This window comes from Aedes aegypti, chromosome 3, assembly GCF_002204515.2.
Source record: "Aedes aegypti strain LVP_AGWG chromosome 3, AaegL5.0 Primary Assembly, whole genome shotgun sequence".
Taxonomy (NCBI): domain Eukaryota; kingdom Metazoa; phylum Arthropoda; class Insecta; order Diptera; family Culicidae; genus Aedes; species Aedes aegypti.
The window spans coordinates 274,542,149-274,565,177 of NC_035109.1; the positions used below are offsets into that span (position 1 = coordinate 274,542,149).

General features: G+C 38.4%; 1 protein-coding gene across 3 annotated transcripts in view; it reads left to right on the forward strand.

Annotated features, from left to right (window-relative positions):
• LOC5565509 (sodium/potassium/calcium exchanger 5) overlaps nucleotides 1-23,029 on the forward strand; it is a 68,746-nt gene that overhangs the window by 31,355 nt on the left and 14,362 nt on the right. The window contains exons 2-5 of one of the 3 annotated variants that reach the window (XM_021850278.1): nucleotides 15,133-15,306; nucleotides 15,871-16,058; nucleotides 17,577-17,763; nucleotides 17,984-18,061. In XM_021850278.1, coding sequence (XP_021705970.1) covers nucleotides 15,133-15,306; nucleotides 15,871-16,058; nucleotides 17,577-17,763; nucleotides 17,984-18,061 — 627 coding nt within the window. Of the gene's footprint in view, nucleotides 1-15,132; nucleotides 15,307-15,870; nucleotides 16,059-17,576; nucleotides 17,764-17,983; nucleotides 18,062-23,029 lie in introns of those variants that run through there. The other 2 variants (XM_021850279.1, XM_001649804.2) reach the window with 2 other exon arrangements.

The window sequence follows — 23,029 nt, forward strand, 5'->3', positions numbered from 1 at the left end:
CTTAGTGTCGCGGGTTCCAATCCCACCGGTCGAGGATTTTTTCGGGTTGCATAATTATTATACTTTCGATGGCAAAGAGTTTCTTCGTCACATTGATACATTAAACCGAGAAGCAAACTCTGTCCCAGTTGGATCGTCACGCCAGAAAGAAAAATAATAAGATGATACTACTTAGCTTATAGTTCATGTTAATGACTCATTACAAAGGTGGAGATGAAGTTGAGCGAAACTGGCAAGGGGAGAGTTGATTGAATATGTAAAAAATACGTAAAATAATTTGTGCATAATCCAATGTCTCAACAGAATAACCTAAGTTTATAAGAAGAGACAATTTCTTATGTTTAAAGGGTTACTCTCTATGAAAACGGCAGTAGCTCTAATTGAAATTCATGTTGAAGATTTTGTTTTATCAGTTTAAACCTTATTATTTGCTCCACTGGCATAGCTTGAGAGAACAGTCTTTGTATGAATGAAGGGAAATTATCCAATGAAAATATATACAGTATGTAAACAATAACACGGCGTGTATATGGAAAAGGTTTATCACAAAAAAATAGGCATCGCTAAATCTTTCACCATTCGAAAGTATAGGTTTTTAGCTTTCATTTGACGTGTTCCCGAAAAAAATCCACCGAGGGATCCCGAACATTTTTTTTTTTATTTAAAATGTTTGTTCTTTAGAGTACATCATTTTTAAATGTAATCATTGCAAAAGACAGCTTCGTTGGATAAAAGTTTTATTTCCATATAAAAGTTCATAAAATAAATATATATACATATCTATTGAGTTTCATTTTGTAAAAAACAAAACTGTCCCATGTGATTATTGAGTTATAGGACACTTATTCGATTAGATATGTTGTAGGTTCGACTGTTCACTTATTCATACTGTGGAAGTACACCTAACCGAGCACTGTTTCTTTTCATGGTTAGAATACATTACATTTATTCTTCATCTGCCTGGCATTACACCTCTGCTGGGACATAGCCTGCTTCCCAGCTTAGAGTTCGTTGAGTACTATTCTATTGATTGAGTAGTTATTGATTGAGAATTTTCTTTGCCAATCCACAGATAACAGATGTTTATGTCCGATTATAAAACTGTGTAAGACAATTAATGGTGATATTAAGTGGCAATACAAGTAGCAACATCGTGGTGGCGCTGCTATCGTTAAGTTCCCTTGGTGATGTCTGTGGTGAATATGAAACATTTCAAGATACTGATATTCACCACTGATTGCAGCAATACGTTGTGTGGCGGCGCTAGTGTTTTCAACGTGTTTTAGTTTGAATCTTTACACATGTGTCCAGAAGATTTTTGTTCTAGCATAAACATCTGTTATCTGTGGCCAATCAACCGTTAAAGATTAAGAGTAGAATGGATCAACATTACAACGGCCTACGGAAGTAAATGGAATATACTTAAACGCCCTGTTATCCAAGCCTTAGCAAAAAGCTTAAAAAATCCTCATTAAGAATATTATCCATTCACCCTGAGTAAGTGACACTACACAGACTTTTGTAATAGTATTGAAGTTACTATGATGTTTTTAGCTTGGAATTTCAAAATTTAATAAGAATATAGTGGAAGATATTTCCTGTTAAATCAAATCATAAAAATAATTCCACCGTGAAAGTGGTTTTCTGACAAGCAGAACAACAATGATACAATTTTCACAATTACTGCAGTAATTAAAACACGTAAGTAGCTTACAAACAAGAAAGTTTTACCATTTTATATTCCTTTTAGATTGATATCGTATTCATATAATATATATTTTCAACATGAAATATGGTTAATTATGTGATTATTGGCAACGGTAAGTATTATGAGGAAGAATAAAAAGTTAAATTTCATGTGCCCACTTGCCCCATAGAGTTGAGTAACTGCAATTTACAATAGATTTTTATGACTTTATTCTAAGGGTTTCAATATCTCGAAAACATACCTTCCCATTCGTGTGGACATCAGCGAATACAGGGTGCAACTTTTGCAATTTTTTGAGCTATTTCATGAAAGCAATATCAATCAAGTCGCTGCATTTATTACCTTTTGGAGCTTTTTGGGGGGTTTTGCGATGATAGCGACTCAAGAGTCTGCCTTGAGCTCTGCCTCTGTTTTTACAGTAGCTCCATAAACTTAAGTCAGGAGGAGTCAAATTAGGATCTCCAAATTCAAATCATGTGTCCTTTTTTTTATGTCAGATGTCCATGGAATTTCCGTTGCAGAGACATATGAACAAACTTCCAAAGATATCGAATTTATCGACTGTTTCGTACTGTTTGAAAAAAAAAATGACTCAATGATTCTTTTGGTCTGGTCCAAACTGTTAGTACTTACTTGGTAATGGAATGGCGTTTCTTGAATCTTGAATAGATTTTCTGTTCCTCAAATGTGGCATTTTTACTTATTTATGAAGCCAGATTGTGCCTGTTGACCACGATATTTCCAAGGATATAACAGTTGAGTTAACACAACTGCAAGACTATTTTCAATTCAAAGAGTCACAATTTTGACATGTTGTTTTTTTATATCATATTAATTGTGGAAAATATGACAATATTAATCCAGCGGCAAGTGATATTGATTTGTAAAAATGGTTCAAAAGAGCTCTATTTCGTATCAATCGTTTGGCAGCGTCCATTTATTACGTAACGCTAAAATCGGAAATTTTTGACCACCTCACCCCATCCCCCTCCGTAACGTTTTTTGTATGGAAAAATTAAACGCTATTCCCCCATCCCCCTAGAGCGTTACATAGTTTGTGAAATTTTCAGGATGGCTGATTAGATCTCATCGGTCGAGTATATTTTTCTTACACACAATATAAAAAAAACAATCATGATAGGCGAATCAAATTCTCAGTTAATGAGTAACCGAAGAACTCTCATTTGAGAACCTGGCTTTGTCGCAATAGGGGTGTAATTTCATAAAAAAGGAAAAGAAAATTAATCTTTTCTAAATATGAACAGAAACAGTTATACACTAGAATCAAATACACACTTAAATCCGAATGCCGATTTCAGCTGTGCAAATCTTGGTAAAAGGTCGTTTGTTGACATCTTAGTAAAAGTGACGTTTGGTAACGGCACCCAAAGGTGCTGTTTTAAGTAAACTTGATGTTAGGCTGACATATCAGTTAAAATTAATTTGCTTACCGCTCAGCTGTGCGGATCTTGGTAAAAGAATGAAAATTAGTTGAACTCAACTGAGTGTGTCCTCCACTGTACGAGTAAGTGTCGTATCCCCAAGATCACATAGGACAGTTATGTCTATTAAAATATGTAATCTTATATATCTATGTAATATCAACTTTCATTTGAAATTTTGGCTACCATCAAGCTTGAGAGAAAAAAAAACTGTCTTTTACCATGATTATATTTGAAAATATTGTACTTCAAGGAACAAAAATTTAAAATAAAAAAAAAAAAATGTTCGGGATCCCTCGGTGGATTTTTTTGGGGAACCCGTCAAATGAAAGCTAAAAACCTATATTTTTGAATGCTTAAAGATTTAGCGATGCCTATTTTTTTGTGATAATATTGTTCTACCAGACACGCCGTGAATAATAAATCTAGGGGAAGAGGTGGTAAAATGAACAGTGGCGGTAAAATGAACACCGTGCCTTTTACCGAGAAAAAACAAATTTCGATGATTTTTTATCGTGCACGGACGAATTAGAGCATAAATCGAGTGTTCGGGTTTATACGGAGGTCAATTGAAGTGAAAATATCAACTAAAACTAAGATTTTATAAAACCACGTTTAAAAGTTAGAACTGACGTAACTTTTAGCTCGGAGGTCTTGAGGTTTTTCAGTGATATCGTTATGAAATTTGATGACTTTAGATTTATTTTTGAATGGGTTACAATAATTAATAGATATTTTCGGAAATGCAATGACAATTTTCAGAAATATTAGTTTTGCTCACGTTTTTTGCATGATGTTCATTTTACCCACATAGTACAGGTAAAATGAACATTTGCATCGCCTTTTGCTAGCAATAAAATATGTGAAAATTGAGCTATTTTAGTGTGAATTCGTGTCAATGGTATAGATAACATCCTTATTTTTTATGTTGTGCGTTAGAACCATATAAATTCCTCGTTTTTCTACCAGAAACAAGATAATATCCTTAAGGTGTTCATTTTACCACCGATTCCCCTACCAGAACAACACGAAAATGGATCGGCAGAAAAGTTCCTCACGTACTGCACATAGATTTTAGGCATTTTAATTTGTCTACATGATATATGAATATACTAAAGTAAACTTGCAATGGGATTGTTTGAAAAAAATCCTTCCCGTTTCTCGAATTCTCGATCTGATAAAAAATCTCGCCTAAAGCCTGATTCGCTGCTGACAAGTAATTTCTCGGCCTATCTTGATGCAAGGAAAATTTCTGCAAGGAATCGATCAAGAATGCGCTTTTTTCTGATCGCTGTACGCAGTTGCAAAGAAATGTCAATTCAAATGGGAGCCGCTGTAGAAAATTTCTGCAAGGAATTGGCGAGAAATTTCTTTAGCGATTCCTTTTTAGTAGCAAATCAGGCTTAACCCTTAACCTTGCTCACTAAATGAAAATATGGTGGATAGAACCATTATAACTGCAATTTTTTCTGGGGATTCGCTGGAATATGTCTTATTAATGTGATACTAAATTAAGCAATAGTGTTACGTCTGTGCTCCTATCTTCAGATTCTTCCATGAGTTTTTTCGTGGATCCTAACAACTATTTGTTCAGGGATATTTTTATGATAATTTCTTTTGGAATTCTTTCGAGAATTTCCTTGAGGAGTTTTACTAATGATTGCTTAATGAATTCTTGTAGGAATTCTTTTTGGTGGTTCTTCAAAACTGCTCTTATGATGCGGCATAAGTTTCTTCAAAGATTCCATTCATTTTCCTAATGCATGACAAAAAATAACGCCTAAAATGACCGCAATGATCTAGGAGGATTAATATCTCCCCCTGTCCTGTGATATTTCTTTTAGATATTTCTATAAAAGTTCTCCAAGTATTCTTCCAAACTATTTATTAAGGAATCCTGGCATAGATTATTTCTGGGGTTTAAAAACAAAATTGTTCAATCTCCAAGAATTCTTTCAGTGATTTCCCTTTACATTTTCTCAGAGATTGTTTATTATTTTTGTTTATTGTTCTTGGAGTTTCTTCAGGAATTTCTCCAATAATGTTTTGGATGGATATCTTTGAATATTTTCTTCATAAATTTCCGTCTTTAATTTTTCAAGATTGCATCGAAACCAAAAATCAAATTTTCAAAAGCACAAATCTAGAGAACCAGACAACGGATCAAACTGAAAACTTGATCGATTGGTCACTCGCTGGTGATGACCAAACGATTTAGTTTTCAGCTTAAACCACTATCTGGTTCTCTAGATTTGTATTCTTGTAAATTTGAGGTTTGGCTTCGATTTACCTTCACCTTGAGTGATTCAATCAGGATTTTTTTTGATATTTGTACAAGAATTCCTACAGAGCTTCATGCATTTTTTTTTCCAAAATTTATTCCAGCATTATTAAAGAATGCCTGAGAATATTTTCCATATAAGCCATGAATGATTTCTCCAGGTTCTTCCATGACTTTTAAAGAATTTTTCTGCTCGAGTATTCTATACAGATTTACAAGCAATTATGAAAATATATACATTTTTTTCTGTTCCGATAAAATAAAATGCCGACAATATTCCAGAGCTGTGATTATTAGCTGTAGGGTACTATGAACGATTCTATAGATATGGATTTCAGATAAGCTGATTCAAAATGAAACGCAAGAAGTCTATAAAACTTCTACAAAATCACAATCAATTTTTTATTTAGAATATATCGACACGTTAATGCTTCCAGTGGACAATTTGCCCTTTGAAGGAAGCACAAGATTAGACAACGGACCAACATGCAACGCCTAGTAGCACAGTCGAAAAACAAAATTTTTGCACAAAATTAAATTATTTTTCTGCAACCTTGTTAAAAAAGTTTGTATAATCAGGCTGAGTAATGTATCTTACTAGCATCAACGTATGGAAATGATCTATGATATGATAATTTTACTAGTATACTTAGACTTTTTTCATATAAACTTCCAACCTTTGAATTTTTACCAAAATGGCTGAAAATATTCGTGATCTCTATTTTGATCATAAATTTGTAAGGGATGGGTAATGGAATTTCAAACTACACATACGGTACGCGTACGGTTTCATAATTTATATTTTCAATTTTTTAATGTTGAAATTTGTCCACACCGATGTACGCCGTCGCCGAAAATGGAGAACAGCGTGACGCCGCCGCCGCCGGCACAAAAGTGCTCTGACGCCGCCGCCGACCAAAATTATTACGGCGCACAGGTCTACTAGCAACACGATCAGGCTAGCAACAAAGTGCCCTGTTGCAATCCAACTCAACGATGTGAAAGTAGGCCTTTGCCAAAACGACCAATGAAAAGTGGTCTTTTTTGACAGGTAATTGGTTTCATTTTTGTACTTTGACCTGACACGTCTTGTCTTAGGACTATACCGATGCGGGCGTCGGTACCGAACATTGTTGATGAGTGATGACGGAGAGTTATGGGCATAGTTTCATCATCACTAGTATTGTAGCCGAGAGTAGTTTTCCGGATTATAGTCGTAAAACACACGGAACTAAAGAACAAACTCGATAGCCATTTTTATTCGCGTGGTTACTTGTGACGATACAATAGAATAACTGATTTATTGGCGGGGAGAATAGACAAAGAAAATCAAGGTTATCATAACATCAACATGGTAGGATTATATAGGGTTGCCAGTAATTCAGTATGTGGCATTTAAGGTAAAGGTATAATAACTCTTCTCCCCTTGGGAATGTATACTTAGCTTTACAGATTGAGTCTCCGAGGTGGTTTGATGATCCTTGAAGACCGCCGTGGTGACTGCTGATAGTTGGGCTCAACACTCACAGCAGGGATCTGCGGCCTTGGCTCGGATACTGCAGGTGGTACGTTCAGCCTAGGCACCGCCGAAGTGCTCGTCGATGGTTGCGGCCTTGTTTGCGATTCAGCAATCGGGTTTGCTGCAGGTACCGACGACGACATAGTAGTGTGTGGTGTCTGTGCTGGGCCATCACTTCGCAGAGTAGCTGGAACTGTATTGATTTCAACACGGGGTGTGGGCAGCTCAGGACGTGCAGGTAGGTTTGCACCCACTTCCCGTACCTGGTCGATATGGCGCTTCCAGATTCGACCGTCATCCAGCTTGATGTTGTAATGAAGCTTACCCAGCTTCTCATCAACGTGACCGTACTTCCACTTTTCCTTGTCCAAATAATCACGGGCAGCGACTCTCGTCCCCTCCGCGAGCGATTTGGTGCAAACATCTGGTTTCTCCGTAGTAGCAGCAGCGTTCGGAACCATCAGGTCAAGTCGAGACCGGATTTGCCTGTTGAACAGCATCATCGAAGGCGATTTTCCGGTAGCTGGGTGTATGGTTTTTCGGTAGCTGAGTAGAATGTTACAGAGCTCCGAATGCATTCTTGACTTGTCGCAATTGAGAGCTTTCATTTTATTTTTGAACGTTTGGATGAAACGCTCAGCCTGTCCGTTGGTCGCCGGATGGTATGGCGCACCCATTTTGTGAAAGATTCCATTGAGTTTCAAACACCTTTGGAACTCAGTCGACGTGAATTGTACGCCGTGATCACTCACGAGCACAGCAGGAATCCCGTAGGAAGCAAAGAATTCACGGCACGCATGAATGGTAGTGCTTGTAGTGATATCTCGCAAAATCTTTACTTCAGGCCATTTTGTGTAGGCATCAACAAACATAATGAAATACGTACCCATAAATGGACCGGCAAAGTACCAAGAAGCGGTCGGATTGCATCTCGTTCTTCACCTTCGAAAAGGCATCCTCGCATTCCTTCGTCCACAGGAACGTCACATCGTTTCGTCAGTTGGCAACCGCTCTTCGTGAGTGATATACGTGTTTATCCTAAGCTCCAGTTATTCGATTTTTTACGGTTTCTTGTGCGACAGAATTTTGCATCTAACGCAAAATGCCTGCGCATAGGAAGAATACCCTAGTTGTGGATTTCAGCACCCTGCCAAAGCGGCCAGTTTTGGACCAGGTGGAGGAATTCCTCAAGAAAAAACTCAAGCTTGACATGGCCGATGTCAAGAGCATCCAATTACATCACCTCGACAATTGTGTGTTCATTGAAATGAACAATGCGAGCGTAGCACCACGGCTACATAAGCAGCACCATCTACGGCATTCGTTTATCTACGAAGGAGTGGATTATTTCGTCCCGGTGTATGTGGACGGACCCACCACTACTGTCAAAATCCACGATCTGCCGCCGCAGATGCCTAATTCGCTCATCACTAAGAATCTGCAACAGTACGGTAAGGTACTTTCCATCCAAAACGATGTTTGGAAAAACTATTTCTCGGGGGTTCCGAATGGCGTTCGCGTGGTTCGTATGAGGATGGAGAAACCGCTGCCAGTATACATTACCGTTGACAGCCATCGTAGCTACGTCAGCTACCCGAAGGAACCACTACGAACTTCGTCGAATGTAACCGAAAAGCAAGCACTTCCCGGCCCTAGCAGTGAGCAGAAGAGAAACGAAAACCAACGCGCACCACAGTCGGTTCATTCCGACTCAAGTGACGATGCTACTGACGACAACGACGACGACGGCGGCGACAACGATGACGATGGAAGCAGCAACGAACACGATAACCGAGAAGAAACAACAGTGGAGTCTAGCGGGAAGAGACGGTTGTCAACAGAAACATCTCATAGCGGCAGTCGAGAATGAGCCAAAGCGATCTTGTAGCCGGAATAGACAAATAGACGAACAAAGAACAAATGCAGAATGGAAGGTTTACCAGACGCGATTGAGAAGGAAAAATGAGAGTGAAGCAAAGTAAATTGAATTGTACATGTTAATGTTGTACTTTTACAGACACGAATGCACCAAAAGGTGTAAAGTGTCTTTAATAAAAAAAAAAAAACATCGTTTCGTAGTAAACGGTTCAACGGGTAGATGGTCGTACTCAAATGCGGGAAGAAACGACCGTAATAATTGACCAATCCAACAAATGAACGGACTTGCTCCTTGTTCCTCGGCGCGGGCATGTTCTGAATGGCATCAACCTTCTTCTTCACCTTATGGATTCCGTTTCGATCAATCATGTAGCCACAGTATTCGATTTGGTCAGCAAAGAACTGACACTTGTCCAGGTTGATCCGCATGTTGTATTGGCTTAGCCGCTTCAGTACTTCTTCCAGACGCTGCAGATGGACCTGGTCGTTAGGTCCTGTTATGCGAATGTCGTCCAGAAAAACCGTCACACCTGGAATGCCATTCAGTACCTCCTCCATTAAACGTTGCCAGATTGCTGGGGCTGAACTGACTACGTACATCAGCCTCGTCGGCCTGTACAGTCCCAGATGAGTGCTCAGTGTGAGAATCTCCTGATCCTCTGGAATAACCTCCAGCTGCATATATGCTTGCGAGAGATCAATCTTCGTAAACTTTTCACCGCCTGCCACATTAGCGAAAAGCTCCTCGACGGTGGGCAGAGGGTGTTCATCGACCACGAGATTTGGATTCACCGTGATCTTATAATCACCGCAAAGTCGCACTCGATTATTCGTTTTCATTACTGGGACTACCGGTGTCGCCCAAGCACTGTGGTTAACCTTCACTAACACACCGTTCTTCTCCAAATTCTTAATTTCTTCTTCGACCGCATCTTGGATAGAGAACGGAACCGGCCGCGCACGCAAATACACCGGTCGCACATCTGGCTTCAGTCGCAGATTCGCTGTGAGTCTTTCAATTTTACCCATGAATTTCTCACACACATTGGCATAACGCTCAATTAGCTTCTTCACTGATTCGGCACTATTATCAATCGCGATCGCGTGAACGTTTTCGTAAAACTTGTTTACATCGATTTTCAGCACTTTCATCCAGCTACGTCCAAGTAGTGGGTGTTTCTTATTCTTCGCAACGTACAGCAACATTTCGTAATTTTGTCCACCGTATTTCACACGAACAGCACACATTCCACACAGCTCAATCATGTTTCCACTGTAGCTCACCAAAGCAGTGTCAGGGTGATGCAATTTTACTGTGGGAAAGTACTTTTGCTGGTCCGACACACTCATGATCGAAACCGGGGATCCACTTTCAACCTCGAATTTCACCGTCGCACTATTCACCGAGAGCTGCAGCCAGAATTTATCCACACTGTTATTGAAATCGGCTGCATCGTATACACCGCAAATCTCATCGGTATGCACACTTTCTTTGCAGTTTCTATTTGCGACACTTTGCTCCACCTGATGAGCATCACTTTTTCTTCGGGCACCTTCTGCCGCAATCCGCTTCAGGCAAACTTTCTGCAGATGACCTGCCACTTTGCAGTAGTTGCAGGTTGTTTTCGCATGCGGGCATTTGTTTGCGAAGTGTGTAGGGCTGCCACAACGAAAACACTCCCCCTTCTTCGCATCACTGTGCGCTTGTGCACTCACTTTCTTCGCAGGAACAACGCTCTTCTTATTTTTCTTCCCCTTCGAATACTTGTTCGGCAGACGCTCAACGAGGTTCAACTCCGGTTTCCCTTGGCGCGAATGGATCTCCTGTCCGCCTTTGGCCGATGCTTCCATCGATACTGTGTAGCAGTTTGTTAGGGTAAGCAGGCGTAGGCAAAGGTTGATCAGGTTAGCACAGGCTTAGATTGTCACTGATTGTACATTATCCATCGAGACACGTAATAAACAAGACGTTAATACTGAAAGCTACGATCAACAACTTCAATTCAGAAGTGGGATGCGAATGAAATTTTCCTAAAAGAAAGATTGGACCTGAAATAGTTTGAATTTTGGAGAAGATCTTTGAGAACGCTAATATCACAGAAGATTTTGAGAGAAATTAATTTTGGAAGATATTGAGTCGAAAACGATCCCGGAGCTTGTGACGAAAAGATGATTCTGCGACCTGAAGATGTACGATCCTTAATTCCTGAATTCATTCCGGAGAAGATAACCGTATTGAAATGGTTGACGAAGATTGATGGTTTGAAAAACATTTACGGCTGGGAAGAGCGAGCAGTTTTACATTATGCGACGTTGTGTTTGGGAGCAGTATCACGAATTTGGTATGAAGGTGTCGAAGAGCATATTACTGGATGGAATGATTTCAAACTTAGACTGGCTCGAGCGTTTCCAACAAGAATTGATGAAGTAGATATTCATAATGTGCTGTTGAAGCGGGTGAAGAGATCGCATGAAACATATGAAAATTTCGTTTACGATATTGTTTGTCAAGCAAGAATGGTGAATATAAGTGAAGCTGCAATAATCAAATATGTCATCAACGGTATTCCAGATTCAAATTTAAGATTGGCTTTGTGTACTGCAAACTACGATACTGTGGAGACCTTGTTGGATACTATTTACCGATATGAAAATCAAACCAAATTACATTCAAAAGCACAAGAGATGTCAAGCTATAATGAAAAACCAGTGAAAAATGCAAGTATCCAATGCTGTTTCAACTGTGGTCAACGAGGTCATTTTGCGCAAACCTGTGGTCGACAACCAAGCCCAAATTATGTACAAACAACTGTATCCGAGAATCAGGAAAACGAATGCTTGATGGGACCAATAGGCAACGATATTCTGGCTATGGACGGAGAAACGCAAAGTGGAGAAAATTGTTGCTACACGTCTCGAGAAACTACGGAAAATCATGGTAGGGTTAGCATAGAACAGGTTTATTTTGATATTTTGGTAAGGCTCAACAATCGTTTAGTTAAATCAGAAGCTTTATTCGACACAGGGAGTCCAATATGTTTAATCAAAAGAAGTCTAGTTTCAGATAAAATTAATTTTCAAGTTCCTTTTCAAAATTCATATGCAGGTTTAAATAATTCTAAGCTAAATATTTTAGGAGTTTTTAATTCAGAGATTGTAATTGATAATTATATTTATAACTTGCAGTTCAAGATCGTGCCAGATTCCACAATGCGCCCGACGTGTATTCTTGGATCAGACTTCGTAAAGAGCAACAACTTGTTAGTTGAGTATGACGGTCGATCGTTACAGTTTGCTATTAACAATCAATCAACTACAGAAGATTCTTTCAAGATGGTAACCTGCGCGGATGGTCCACTGTTTGAAATAAATAATATTGAGGTAAGCACTGACACATTTTTGAAAACTGATGTAGATTTATTGGATATAGGTGATAGTGGAACTTTATTGCGCGACACAAACAAAATCAAATCTCTTTTCGTTGAAAACTATGGTAACATTCAAACAAAACCAGTTAGGCCTGATTTTAAATATACAATGAAAATAGATTTATCAGATAAGCGACCGTTTAATTTTTCTCCGCGTCGCTTATCACATAGTCAAAAGATTGAAGTCGAGTCACAGATTGAAAAATTACTTAAAGATGGTGTAATTAAGGAAAGCAATTCTCCTTACGCGAGTCGAATAGTAGGATGGCCGAGCTGTAGCAGTTTGTTAGGGTAAGCAGGCGTAGGCAAAGGTTGATCAGGTTAGCACAGGCTTAGATTGTCACTGATTGTACATTATCCATCGAGACACGTAATAAACAAGACGTTAATACTGAAAGCTACGATCAACAACTTCAACTGTAATATCCCGGGCACGATCCAGTGTGAGTCCGCGCACCTCCTGCAGGCGCGCCTGTATTCCTCGGTCCTTGATCCCAAAAACAAACTGGTTCCGCAGCGCAGTGCTTAAGTAGTTGCCAAAATTGCAGGTTATGGCCAACTTCCTCAAGGCAATGAGATAATCGTCGATTGATTCCTCAGCACGTTCGTCGCCTTGCTTGCGACATTTGAACCGGAAGTTTTCCAAGATCTCGAGCGGTTCCGGATTGAAGTGGTTCTCCAGGATCTGCACCACCTCATCGTAGGTTTTTGTCTGTGGTTTTTCGGGTGCCATTTTGTCCGAAACTACGTCATATGTTTCGGCTCCCATGTAGTGCAAGAGCATCGGCAGCTTTGCCTCAACTCGTACTCCGAAAAGCAAAAAGGCACCTTCCAGCCGCTCCACCCAGCGAGACCATTTAATCTTATGGCGATCAAACGGCTCGACGGTAAAAGTAGACTGCATCGCGACTGGAGCCACAGCAGCAGCATAGGGCGCAGCACCTGGCGCTCCGACGGGAACTTCTTCTGCTGGATTCCTTCCACCTGCGCCAGGAGGAACGGAATTTCGCGCATTTCCAGCGGAATCGACCGGAATTTCGTTACCTTGCATCCTCGTCGCCAAAACTATTGTAGCCGAGAGTAGTTTTCCGGATTATAGTCGTAAAACACACAGAACTAAAGAACAAACTCGATAGCCATTTTTATTCGCGTGGTTACTTGTGACGATACAATAGAATAACTGATTTATTGGCGGGGAGAATAGACAAAGAAAATCAAGGTTATCATAACATCAACATGGTAGGATTATATAGGGTTGCCAGTAATTCAGTGTGTGGCATTTAAGGTAAAGGTATAACAACTAGATAGTGGCAAACCAAATGTTAGCGCCGCGATATGATCTGACGTCGGTAATATCGGAAGAGTGCCGTCCGTCGATCAAAACATGATCAGTTTTTAGGATATTTCTTAAATATTTAATTCCAAAATGCAAATGTTCTGTGTTTTATATTTTTAAAACAAGTACTGCCACCCATAGCTCGTGACTACATACTGTATTTTGTTTTTTTGAAAGATTTAAGCAGGTTTACAAAAATGTTTTATGTGATTTTTTCATTTATCTGATATGGGGTAACATTGATCATCCATGTAAACAACGTTCGGTAATATTGAAAATGTCGTTACTTATTTAAATCATGGCCCCTGAAGCCGAATATGATGTCCAAACGCTTACATCTCATTTACTTTTTGAGTTAATTTAAAATTAAAAACACCTCAAACTGCGAAATACGCCTAAAGATAGGCAATTTCCTAAGAGAATTTTACATTCTTAACAGTAATTCGTTAATGTTGCCTAATTGAACATACTTATAAAAGTTTTGACAGCGGAATCGTTTTGGGCGATGCCATTTTTAGTGAGAACCGCATTTTCCTTGCTCATATCGCTTCCAGACCCTATGTGAGACATGAATCTTCGGTAGTGTCATCCTTAACCATTGAAATCATTGTTTCGCAAACTTGACAAATTTACGCATAAAGTTAACGCAATTTTTGCAAAAATCTCAATTTTTAATAGCTTATTAATATAAGAAAGAGAAGCAACATTCATGCTTTGGAAATGTTTCATCAATAAATGATGATACCAACTTTTTACGAGATTAGTCATTCCGATCAATGTTACCCCGCTGATCAATGATACCCCGGATTACGGTACTAAAGTTGATCATTCGAAACTACATATTGCGCGTTACGAGTGCGTGTAGCTCTGGTAGATGTATGATTGCCTCTAAACCTTCGCACTATTGATCCTGTCCATTAAAACTCTTGCAGCGCTACGAGGTCGATGTACTGATCGGAAAGAATACACGTGCTTCCAATGAAGTTTAGAGACCAGTAGTTCCGACCCAAATTTTCAATCACAAGAAACAATCATTGCCTTACCACCCTTCTACGCCTACTCATCTCATGTTCTATGTAAACCTTATGAACCGTGGACTAATATGCGTTGAACGACAGTTTAGGTAATATCAAGACATTCGTCAGTAGAATGAATTTGTGTGCGCACAGCACAGTGCAAAGTGCGAATCGACTGTGTTAGTCTTCACTAATTGTTGTTAATTCGACTCAATTGTACCTAGGCGCCACATTATCAAGTAAATTGGTATGATCTCAGCCGCATACATTAATTGGTGCACTATGATGGCAACTTTGTTTCAGAACATTGGTGACAGAGATGCTCCTGCAAACACAGTTGTAGATTCTTCGAATTGGATTATCAACTCCCACATGACCTTATCGCGCAGTGTAGTCCTACCACGGTAGGACAGACCGGTAAATGATAGAATCGTCGCGCACGGCTGTAATGAAATTCATTTGCACATTTGAATAGGATGCGTTCGTTGATTATTTTCTTAAACGTCTTTTTCTTTTCTCAACAGGGCTGAATTGTACTCCACCTGCGATAGAGGACTTCCCGCCTGATTTGTTCACAGTGCAACAGAGACAGAACGGGGCCATAGTGTTACACGCACTTGCTAGTTTATATTTATTTGTAGCTTTGGCTGTAGTATGTGATAAGTATTTTGTACCTGCCGTCGAAAAAATATGCCACGGTGAGTCATGTTCGAAGCTGCTGTTTTCATGAGGCTACCGTTACGCTGATAAGTAGCCAGCTGAATCCGAGTTGAGTCATGCAAGTGTTGGACGTTCCAATTGCTTGACCGGTCGACGAAAGAACACTGTTAGACAAATTATTTATTTTTGGATGAATCGAAGTCGCGCCACCCAAATGGGTGCAAGAAAAATGTGGAAAATTTGGATTATTTTCAGACAAAGTTAGAAAATTTTGCATTAAAAAAATCGAAAGCTTTTTGCCTATCTTTGGGAAAAAAGCTGTGAAAATATAGTGCAACTATAGGAACAGAAATCAGAAGTAGTGTTACTATAGGCACACATGTTTCTATAGTGGCTCAAGCAATAATAATAAGAGTAATACATTTTTTAGGCAATTGGCAACATCCGCCCCTCTTTACACAGTTTTTTTTGCACTTCAAAACCAACATAGATAGACAAAACTCTGATCCATCCAAAACTTTTACTCTGTCGCACAGTGTAACAAAAATTATTGTGACAAAATTTGCAGTGCTAATCTGAGTTGATGTCGTTATATTCCCAAGCGTTAAATATGTCAAACGACGTGGCAGGAGCGACGTTCATGGCTGCGGCGACTTCAGCGCCCGAACTGTTCGTCAACGTCATTGGGACGTTCATCACCGAGGGCGACATCGGCGTTGGCACCATAGTGGGGTCAGCGGTATTCAATATCCTGGCAGTGGCTGCCTGCTGTGGGATCGGTGCTGGAATGGTAGGCATTATTTGAAACGAAGGAATTGATTTCATCACACCTTCTGTCTTAGGACCGGACTAGAGTGTCTCAAAAAGTTGACTTGCTTACTCCTTATATGATGGATAATAGTGTCACAAGAAAAAGTTTAATAAGGGCTGAACTCGGAAAAAAAGAGACACACAAAAATGATCACCAAAAATTAATTTTAAATCGGACACTTCTCAAATCTTCAGGGATTAAATAACTGTACATTAGCTATGACTTGGCATAATTTATTTATTGACTTTCCTCCCCCAAGCTGAATATTCGTACATTTCTCTTTACACTGGTCATGAGATCTTGGGCGAGGCTTTGTCCATCTTTCTTTAACAATTTTTCTTCAAAGCTTCATCGGTTTTGAATGTTTTTCCGCTTTTCTTCAACCTTTTCTTCATAATTTATTCAGGCAATTAGGCATTTCACGGCGAAATTCTCTCTCCTTCGCTCTTCAAAAAAAAACTTGAAAACAATAGTGCCAGTACCTGTCAACTTTGAGGTCTGGGATTTATTTGGTGTCCACCTTGATGTATGTATTGTCGTCCATGACGAGACATCCTGCCTTGACCAGCCACTCATGGTGCAGCTTCCGCGCACGCATGGTCGCTTCATGGTCTGCTGGACGAACCACTTCGACGAATTGACCTTTTTGGCCACGTCTCGAGTGGGAAGGTTCGGGTTATACTTAAAGTACTGCCTTATTATTCGCGCCTTCTCTGGGTAATCCGTTTTCGGTTTTCGGCCGCTTCCAGCGCGCTGCTCGATGATATTCATCTCCTGGAACATCTTTACAACACGGGACGTGGAGGAAAGAGGATTGTGCGACTGACCAGGATTATCGATCACTGCCCCCAAGATTTGCTGGCGTAGCTCTTCTTGTTTCGAATGCATCTTGAAAACTACTTGACAGATCGCTATAAAATTGCACACATAAACAAGACATGCTAAACTTGTATTACCCAAATTTTCATTGATTTTTACCCACGCGATAAAAAGTTACACCCAAAACAAAGTGTCATATTTTTTTCCGAGTCCAATCTTTACATGAAAACTCAATCGAAAAATATTTGAAGGTTGAACGTACAGGTTATATAAAAAATGGGCTATTTTTTGTGTGTTTGAGTATAAAAATTACTAAAATGAAAGAAGCAAACTTCGTTGAATCCAAAATGGTGGAAAAAATTTAGCCAGAACGCGTTTTAAAAATGATGTTGAGCATATGAAAATAATTTCATTTATGAAAACTCGCACCAAACTTTGTTTCTAGATTCTAGAATTGTAATTTGCTATATTACGCCGAAATTGTCTTTTTTTAAATTATATTTAGAAACATGTAACCTTTATACATTTTTTTATTGAGTTTTCATTTATGAAGTTTTTGCTCCATAGTGTCATATTTATCAATTAAGGTCAACAGTCAAGCAAGTCAACTGTTATTTCTGGGCCACCCTAGTCCAGAGGCTTAACTTGTGTCCGTTTGCGCTTGCATTTTTGTTCCAGGTAGTTCCACTCGATTGGTGGCCGCTGACGAGAGACTGCCTTGCCTATGGCATCACGGTGGCCATACTGATCTGCATTATCCACGACGAACGGGTCGAGTGGTATGAGGCGCTGATACTGGTGCTGCTGTACATCGTGTACATTGCTGTGATGTACTACGACAAGGCGTTCCAGAAGTGTGCCAGAGGTTAGTTACAGTTTTCCATGGTTTTTTCTCTTCGTGGTGTCGCATATGGAGCCGATGAAGGAAAAGGCAAGAATCATGCTGTGTTGTCTAATTGATCCATAGAAGTGGATGGAATCGAGGGGAGGAGGTCAATTTTTAATCAATGTTTCGTATTTAATCCAGATGGCACACAATACGTTGCACTAAGAATTTTATTTTTACTTTTTGTGTTTGCACACAGATGGGCTCAAACATGCACGCACACGCAGGTCACAGGATGCATCTAGTAGTTTAAAATCGGTATCCAGTAAAGATCAAGGTAAATGGGTTTTAGGGTAATGTATATCGCACATTATGTCTGAACGGGACTTGTATGAGAAATAATGTATCAAATTACGTTCCACACAATCATCGCTCATAGAACGTTATAAAATTGTTGTTGTAACTAATAAGTAACAATTAATAACTAATAACTTATAACTAATAACTAATAACTTATAACTAATAACTAATAACTAATAACTAATAACTAATAACTAATAACTAATAACTAATAACTAATAACTAATAACTAATAACTAATAACTAATAATTTATAACTAATAACTAATAACTAATAACTAATAACTAATAACTAATAACTAATAACTAATAACTAATAACTAATAACTAATAACTAATAACTAATAACTAATAACTAATAACTAATAACTAATAACTAATAACTAATAACTAATAACTAATAACTAATAACTAATAACTAATAACTAATAACTAATAACTAATAACTAATAACTAATAACTAATAACTAATAACTAATAACTAATAACTAATAACTAATAACTAATAACTAATAACTAATAACTAATAACTAATAACTAATAACTAATAACTAATAACTAATAACTAATAACTAATAACTAATAACTAATAACTAATAACTAATAACTAATAACTAATAACTAATAACTGATAACTAATAACTAATAACTAATAACTAATAACTAAGAAGTACAGTCTCCCCACGGTTATGGATAGCACACAGATATGGACCGAAGTTGTATTAAACTGAGAATATCTCATAAAATATTGCAACTATTACACATTTTACATACGAACACATTTAACATACGTGAACCATCAATATATACAGCATCGCAATCGATAGGGTAACGACTGTTTACATCATTCTGGAATGCTAACAGTTGACGCCAGCAGCAAAATGTGCAGATAACAACCTTTAGAACATGCAGTTTCTCTCACTGACCGCCGAGCGGCGACACTGCTGTTCATATTTCACTAACTAATCGCGCAATACCCGATTCTCAGGTTTATCAAACTTTCAACGTAATCTCATGGAAATGTCAAATCGTATGGAAATTTAGAAAAGTAAATTACTTGAAATTAAGAAACTGTATCGAAAAAGTAATTATTAGAAATGAAGCGTAAAGTAAAAAGATAACATTTTGTATTTAGATCATCTTCCGTGGTGATTTGTTTGCTACAACTGAAAAAGTGTCATCTGTTGTCTTTCTAGTTTTGAAAATAGGGCAGATTGAAGAGCCCAAACGCCCAAACGGGGTGTAAGTGACATTTTGGTCGGTTTTGACATTGGTATACCAACATTTCAGTTTTTAATGCGATTTTTCCGCGCATTTCGAACATGGACGCGCCTCTAAAAATAAAATATTTCATAGAAGATTGGCTTCATTTTTTTGTCCATACAATTTGTAAGGAATGAAAAAATGCTAAATAATCTTCATAGTCGATTTTCTCAAAACTAGGTTTTCGTCACTTACTCCGCTTTGCTTCTAGCCCCCTCAAATGGGTTTTTAGAGAATGAGAAGAGAACAATTCACAATTTTTTGTAGCTTTATCGAAAGAGCACATTTTTCTTAGTGTAACATGATTTTATTGCGCTTTAATATCTTAATTTTGATAAAGTAACTGATTGAAAAATATTTCATTCCGTCGACTCAATGAAATTTAAATTTATATAATGACAACTTGTCCCGAAGTAAAATTTGCCGAGGGGTGATTCAAACGCGGTTTCCATATAAATTCAAACGGGTTTTAAAAATAGTTTCAGGGCACGGAAAATGATGAAACTTTGGATTCTGGCTCAGCTTTTAACGTAGAAAAATAAAATTAAAAAAAAAAAAACAGTAAAACCAGCCCATGCACTGTAGGGAACTGGGGGTAATTTGCCCATAGGGGACAAAACGCGCCACCCTCGATTTGGACAAACGATGTGCTTTAGAATGGTTGTTTTCACCCTAGCTTATAGAAAATGGATAAAAATGTTTCTCTCAATATATTTTTATGTGTTTTTCTCAAGAAAATCGTAATAACCGTATAAACGTTGACGTTTTTCGCTGTTTTTGTTACAATTTTGTGAGATTTTCAAGGTCGTTTTTGAGGTCGATAAAAACCCAAATTTCTGAAACTATCACTGAGAGCCAACTTGTGCACTATCATGGTTTGTATTACATGCAAAACATATGTTAAATTTGTCCTTAAAAAGCTTATTGAAGGATCTAAACTTTAATCATCTCGGGTGGAAGGGGGGGGGGGGTCAAAACGGGGTGGCCCTATTTCATAAAACCAAAACAGCCCTTTGAATTCAAATTCGTTTCGTGCAAATTGGAGCATTACAAATGTACATTTTCGCATGTATACTATTATTGAACAGTAACATCTGAACAAACGTCCGGATGTATGCAACATATAAGCAAGTGATTGTGTGCGTGTTATGAAATAGGGATTGACGTTTTGCCCCACGAGTTGATTAAAATTTAGGTCCTTAATAAGCTTTTTAAGGACAAATTCAACATACTTTTGGCATGTAATACAAACTATTACAGTGCACAAGTTGGCTCTCATCGATAGTTTCAGATATTTGGTTATTTTTCAACCTAAAAAATGTCTTGAAAATCGCAAAATATTGCAACAAAACCGTTTTTATACATTTTTTACGATTTTCTTGAGAAAAACACATAAACATATATTAAAAGAAGTTTTGCTATCCATTTACTACAATCTAGGGTGAAAATAAGCATTCTAAAACACATTGTTCGTCCAAATCGAGGGTGGCGCGTTTTGCCCCCTATGGGCAAATTACCCCCAGTTCCCCTATGGATCAAAACGACTCATACTATGGCTGAAAACGCCATAACAGCAATTCATCTAAGAGGTAAACAAATGGTGTGTTAGTGGAAGCATACGTTTTGGCGTTACTTCCAAAATCTACTTAGCATTGATTTACAACTGTGGTATGGGTTTCAATGCCCAACAGTTATGAATCAACGCTTCTAAGAATATGGTTAACAAGTTATTTCCTACGAACGGCACAACTATGATAAGCATTTTTTAATCGATTGCGGTGCTGTATATAGTAGGTAAAACGTATTCTGCGCAATCGCGATTCTACGTAATAAGATATTCTCTGTTTAATCCATATCTGTGTGCTATCCATAACTGTGGGGCGACAGTAATAAGGATCCTCCTCTCCCACTGATCCCACATATATGGGATGCAAAACGATTGAAATCTCTATAGATATTATGTACAATACGTACAGCGTCACCATGACTTTTGATCATATTTTATTCTGAAAAATGACCCTTACTTGATCCATAACTGTGGGGTGACTGTAATTCAACTTTTACTAAACAAGAAAAATTTTTATGTAGATATAGACCTATTGAAGGAAATTTGCACTACAAGCGACATTGTCTAAGGGGACATCAAGTTATGGAGTCATCGGCTCATGGAGAGCACGATGTATGAACTGACAAATCCATCGAATTGAAAATTAAAAAAAATGTAGACAATACGAATAGGAAATAGGACATAGAGAATAGGGAACAGGGAATAAAGATAAGGGAACAAGGAATAGGGAATAGGAAATATGGAACATATAGGAAATAGGAATAGGAAATAGGAAATAAGAAACAGGAAATAGCAAATAGGAAATAAGGACTAGGAAATAGAAATAGGGAGTAGGAAATAGGCAAAAGAAAATAGGAAACAGGGAATAGCAATAGGAATTTAGAAAAAAAGCAATACGAAATATAAAATAGAAAATAGGAAATGAAAAAAAAAACAGAAAAAATGGAAAATGAGGAATAAGAAATAGGATATACAAAATGGGAAATACGAGATAGAAAATGCGACATAGGAAATAAAACACACGAAATAAAAAAAATAATACATAGGAATCTAGAAAAATAGAAAAAAGGAAATAAGACACATATAGGAATTAAGCGACAAAGAAAATATGATATTGGAAATACGATATAGGAAATAAGAAATAGAACATGATAAATAGGAAAAAAAACAAGATATGTCCGCCCAAAGGAGATATTTACTTACTTAATTATGGGTCTTGGGCACCCATTCTGGTACATAAGGCCGACGTGAAAGATTTCCATCCTGGGCGATTGCCAGCTATGGCCTTGAACTGCGACCAGGTCTAATTGTCGTCGACTTATCTTACTTCTTCTTTTTCTTGGCATTATGTCCTCACTGGGACATAGCTTGCTTCTCAGCTTAGTGTTCTTATGAGCACTTCCACAGTTATTAACTGAGAGCTTTCTTTGCCAAAGTGGCCTTTTTTCGCATTCGTATATCGTGTGGCAGGTACAATGATACTCTATGCCCAGGGAAGTCAAGGAAATTTCCATTACGGGAATATCCTGGGCCGACCGGGAATCAAACCCATGACCCTCAGCATGACTTTGCTTCGTAGCCGCAGACTCTAACCACTCGACTAAAAAAGGCTCCACTTCTTTTATTTCTTTGTTGAGACAACGCCGTCATGAGCCTCTGGGAATGCCTCTGCTGGATTCCAATCCAGCGATTGTTTGCAGATTTTGTTGTTGAATTTCGGTTTGTATCGGTTGCTAGTGGCACAGACGATGGAGCTCAGCATTAGAGATCCTGTTGTGTGGCCACCATGCCTAAATTATGTACCGTAGGCCGTAGGCATCTGTTGATGAACACCTGCAGCCGTTGAGTGTTCTCCGCTTTTACACACCATGTTTCACTGGCGTATAGCAGCACAGATTTCACATTTGAGCTGAATATTCGAATTTTGGTGCGTTGACTAATCTGACTGTGCTTCCAGATATTTCATAAACTCGCTAAAGCATCCCTCGCCTTTTGATCCGTGCACCTATGGCGATCTTGGTACCGCCGTCAGACGCCATTTGGCTAGCAAGATATTAGAAGTTTTCGACGTTCTCCACTGTTTGCTCGGTTACTGTAAATCTGGAAGGGCTGGCG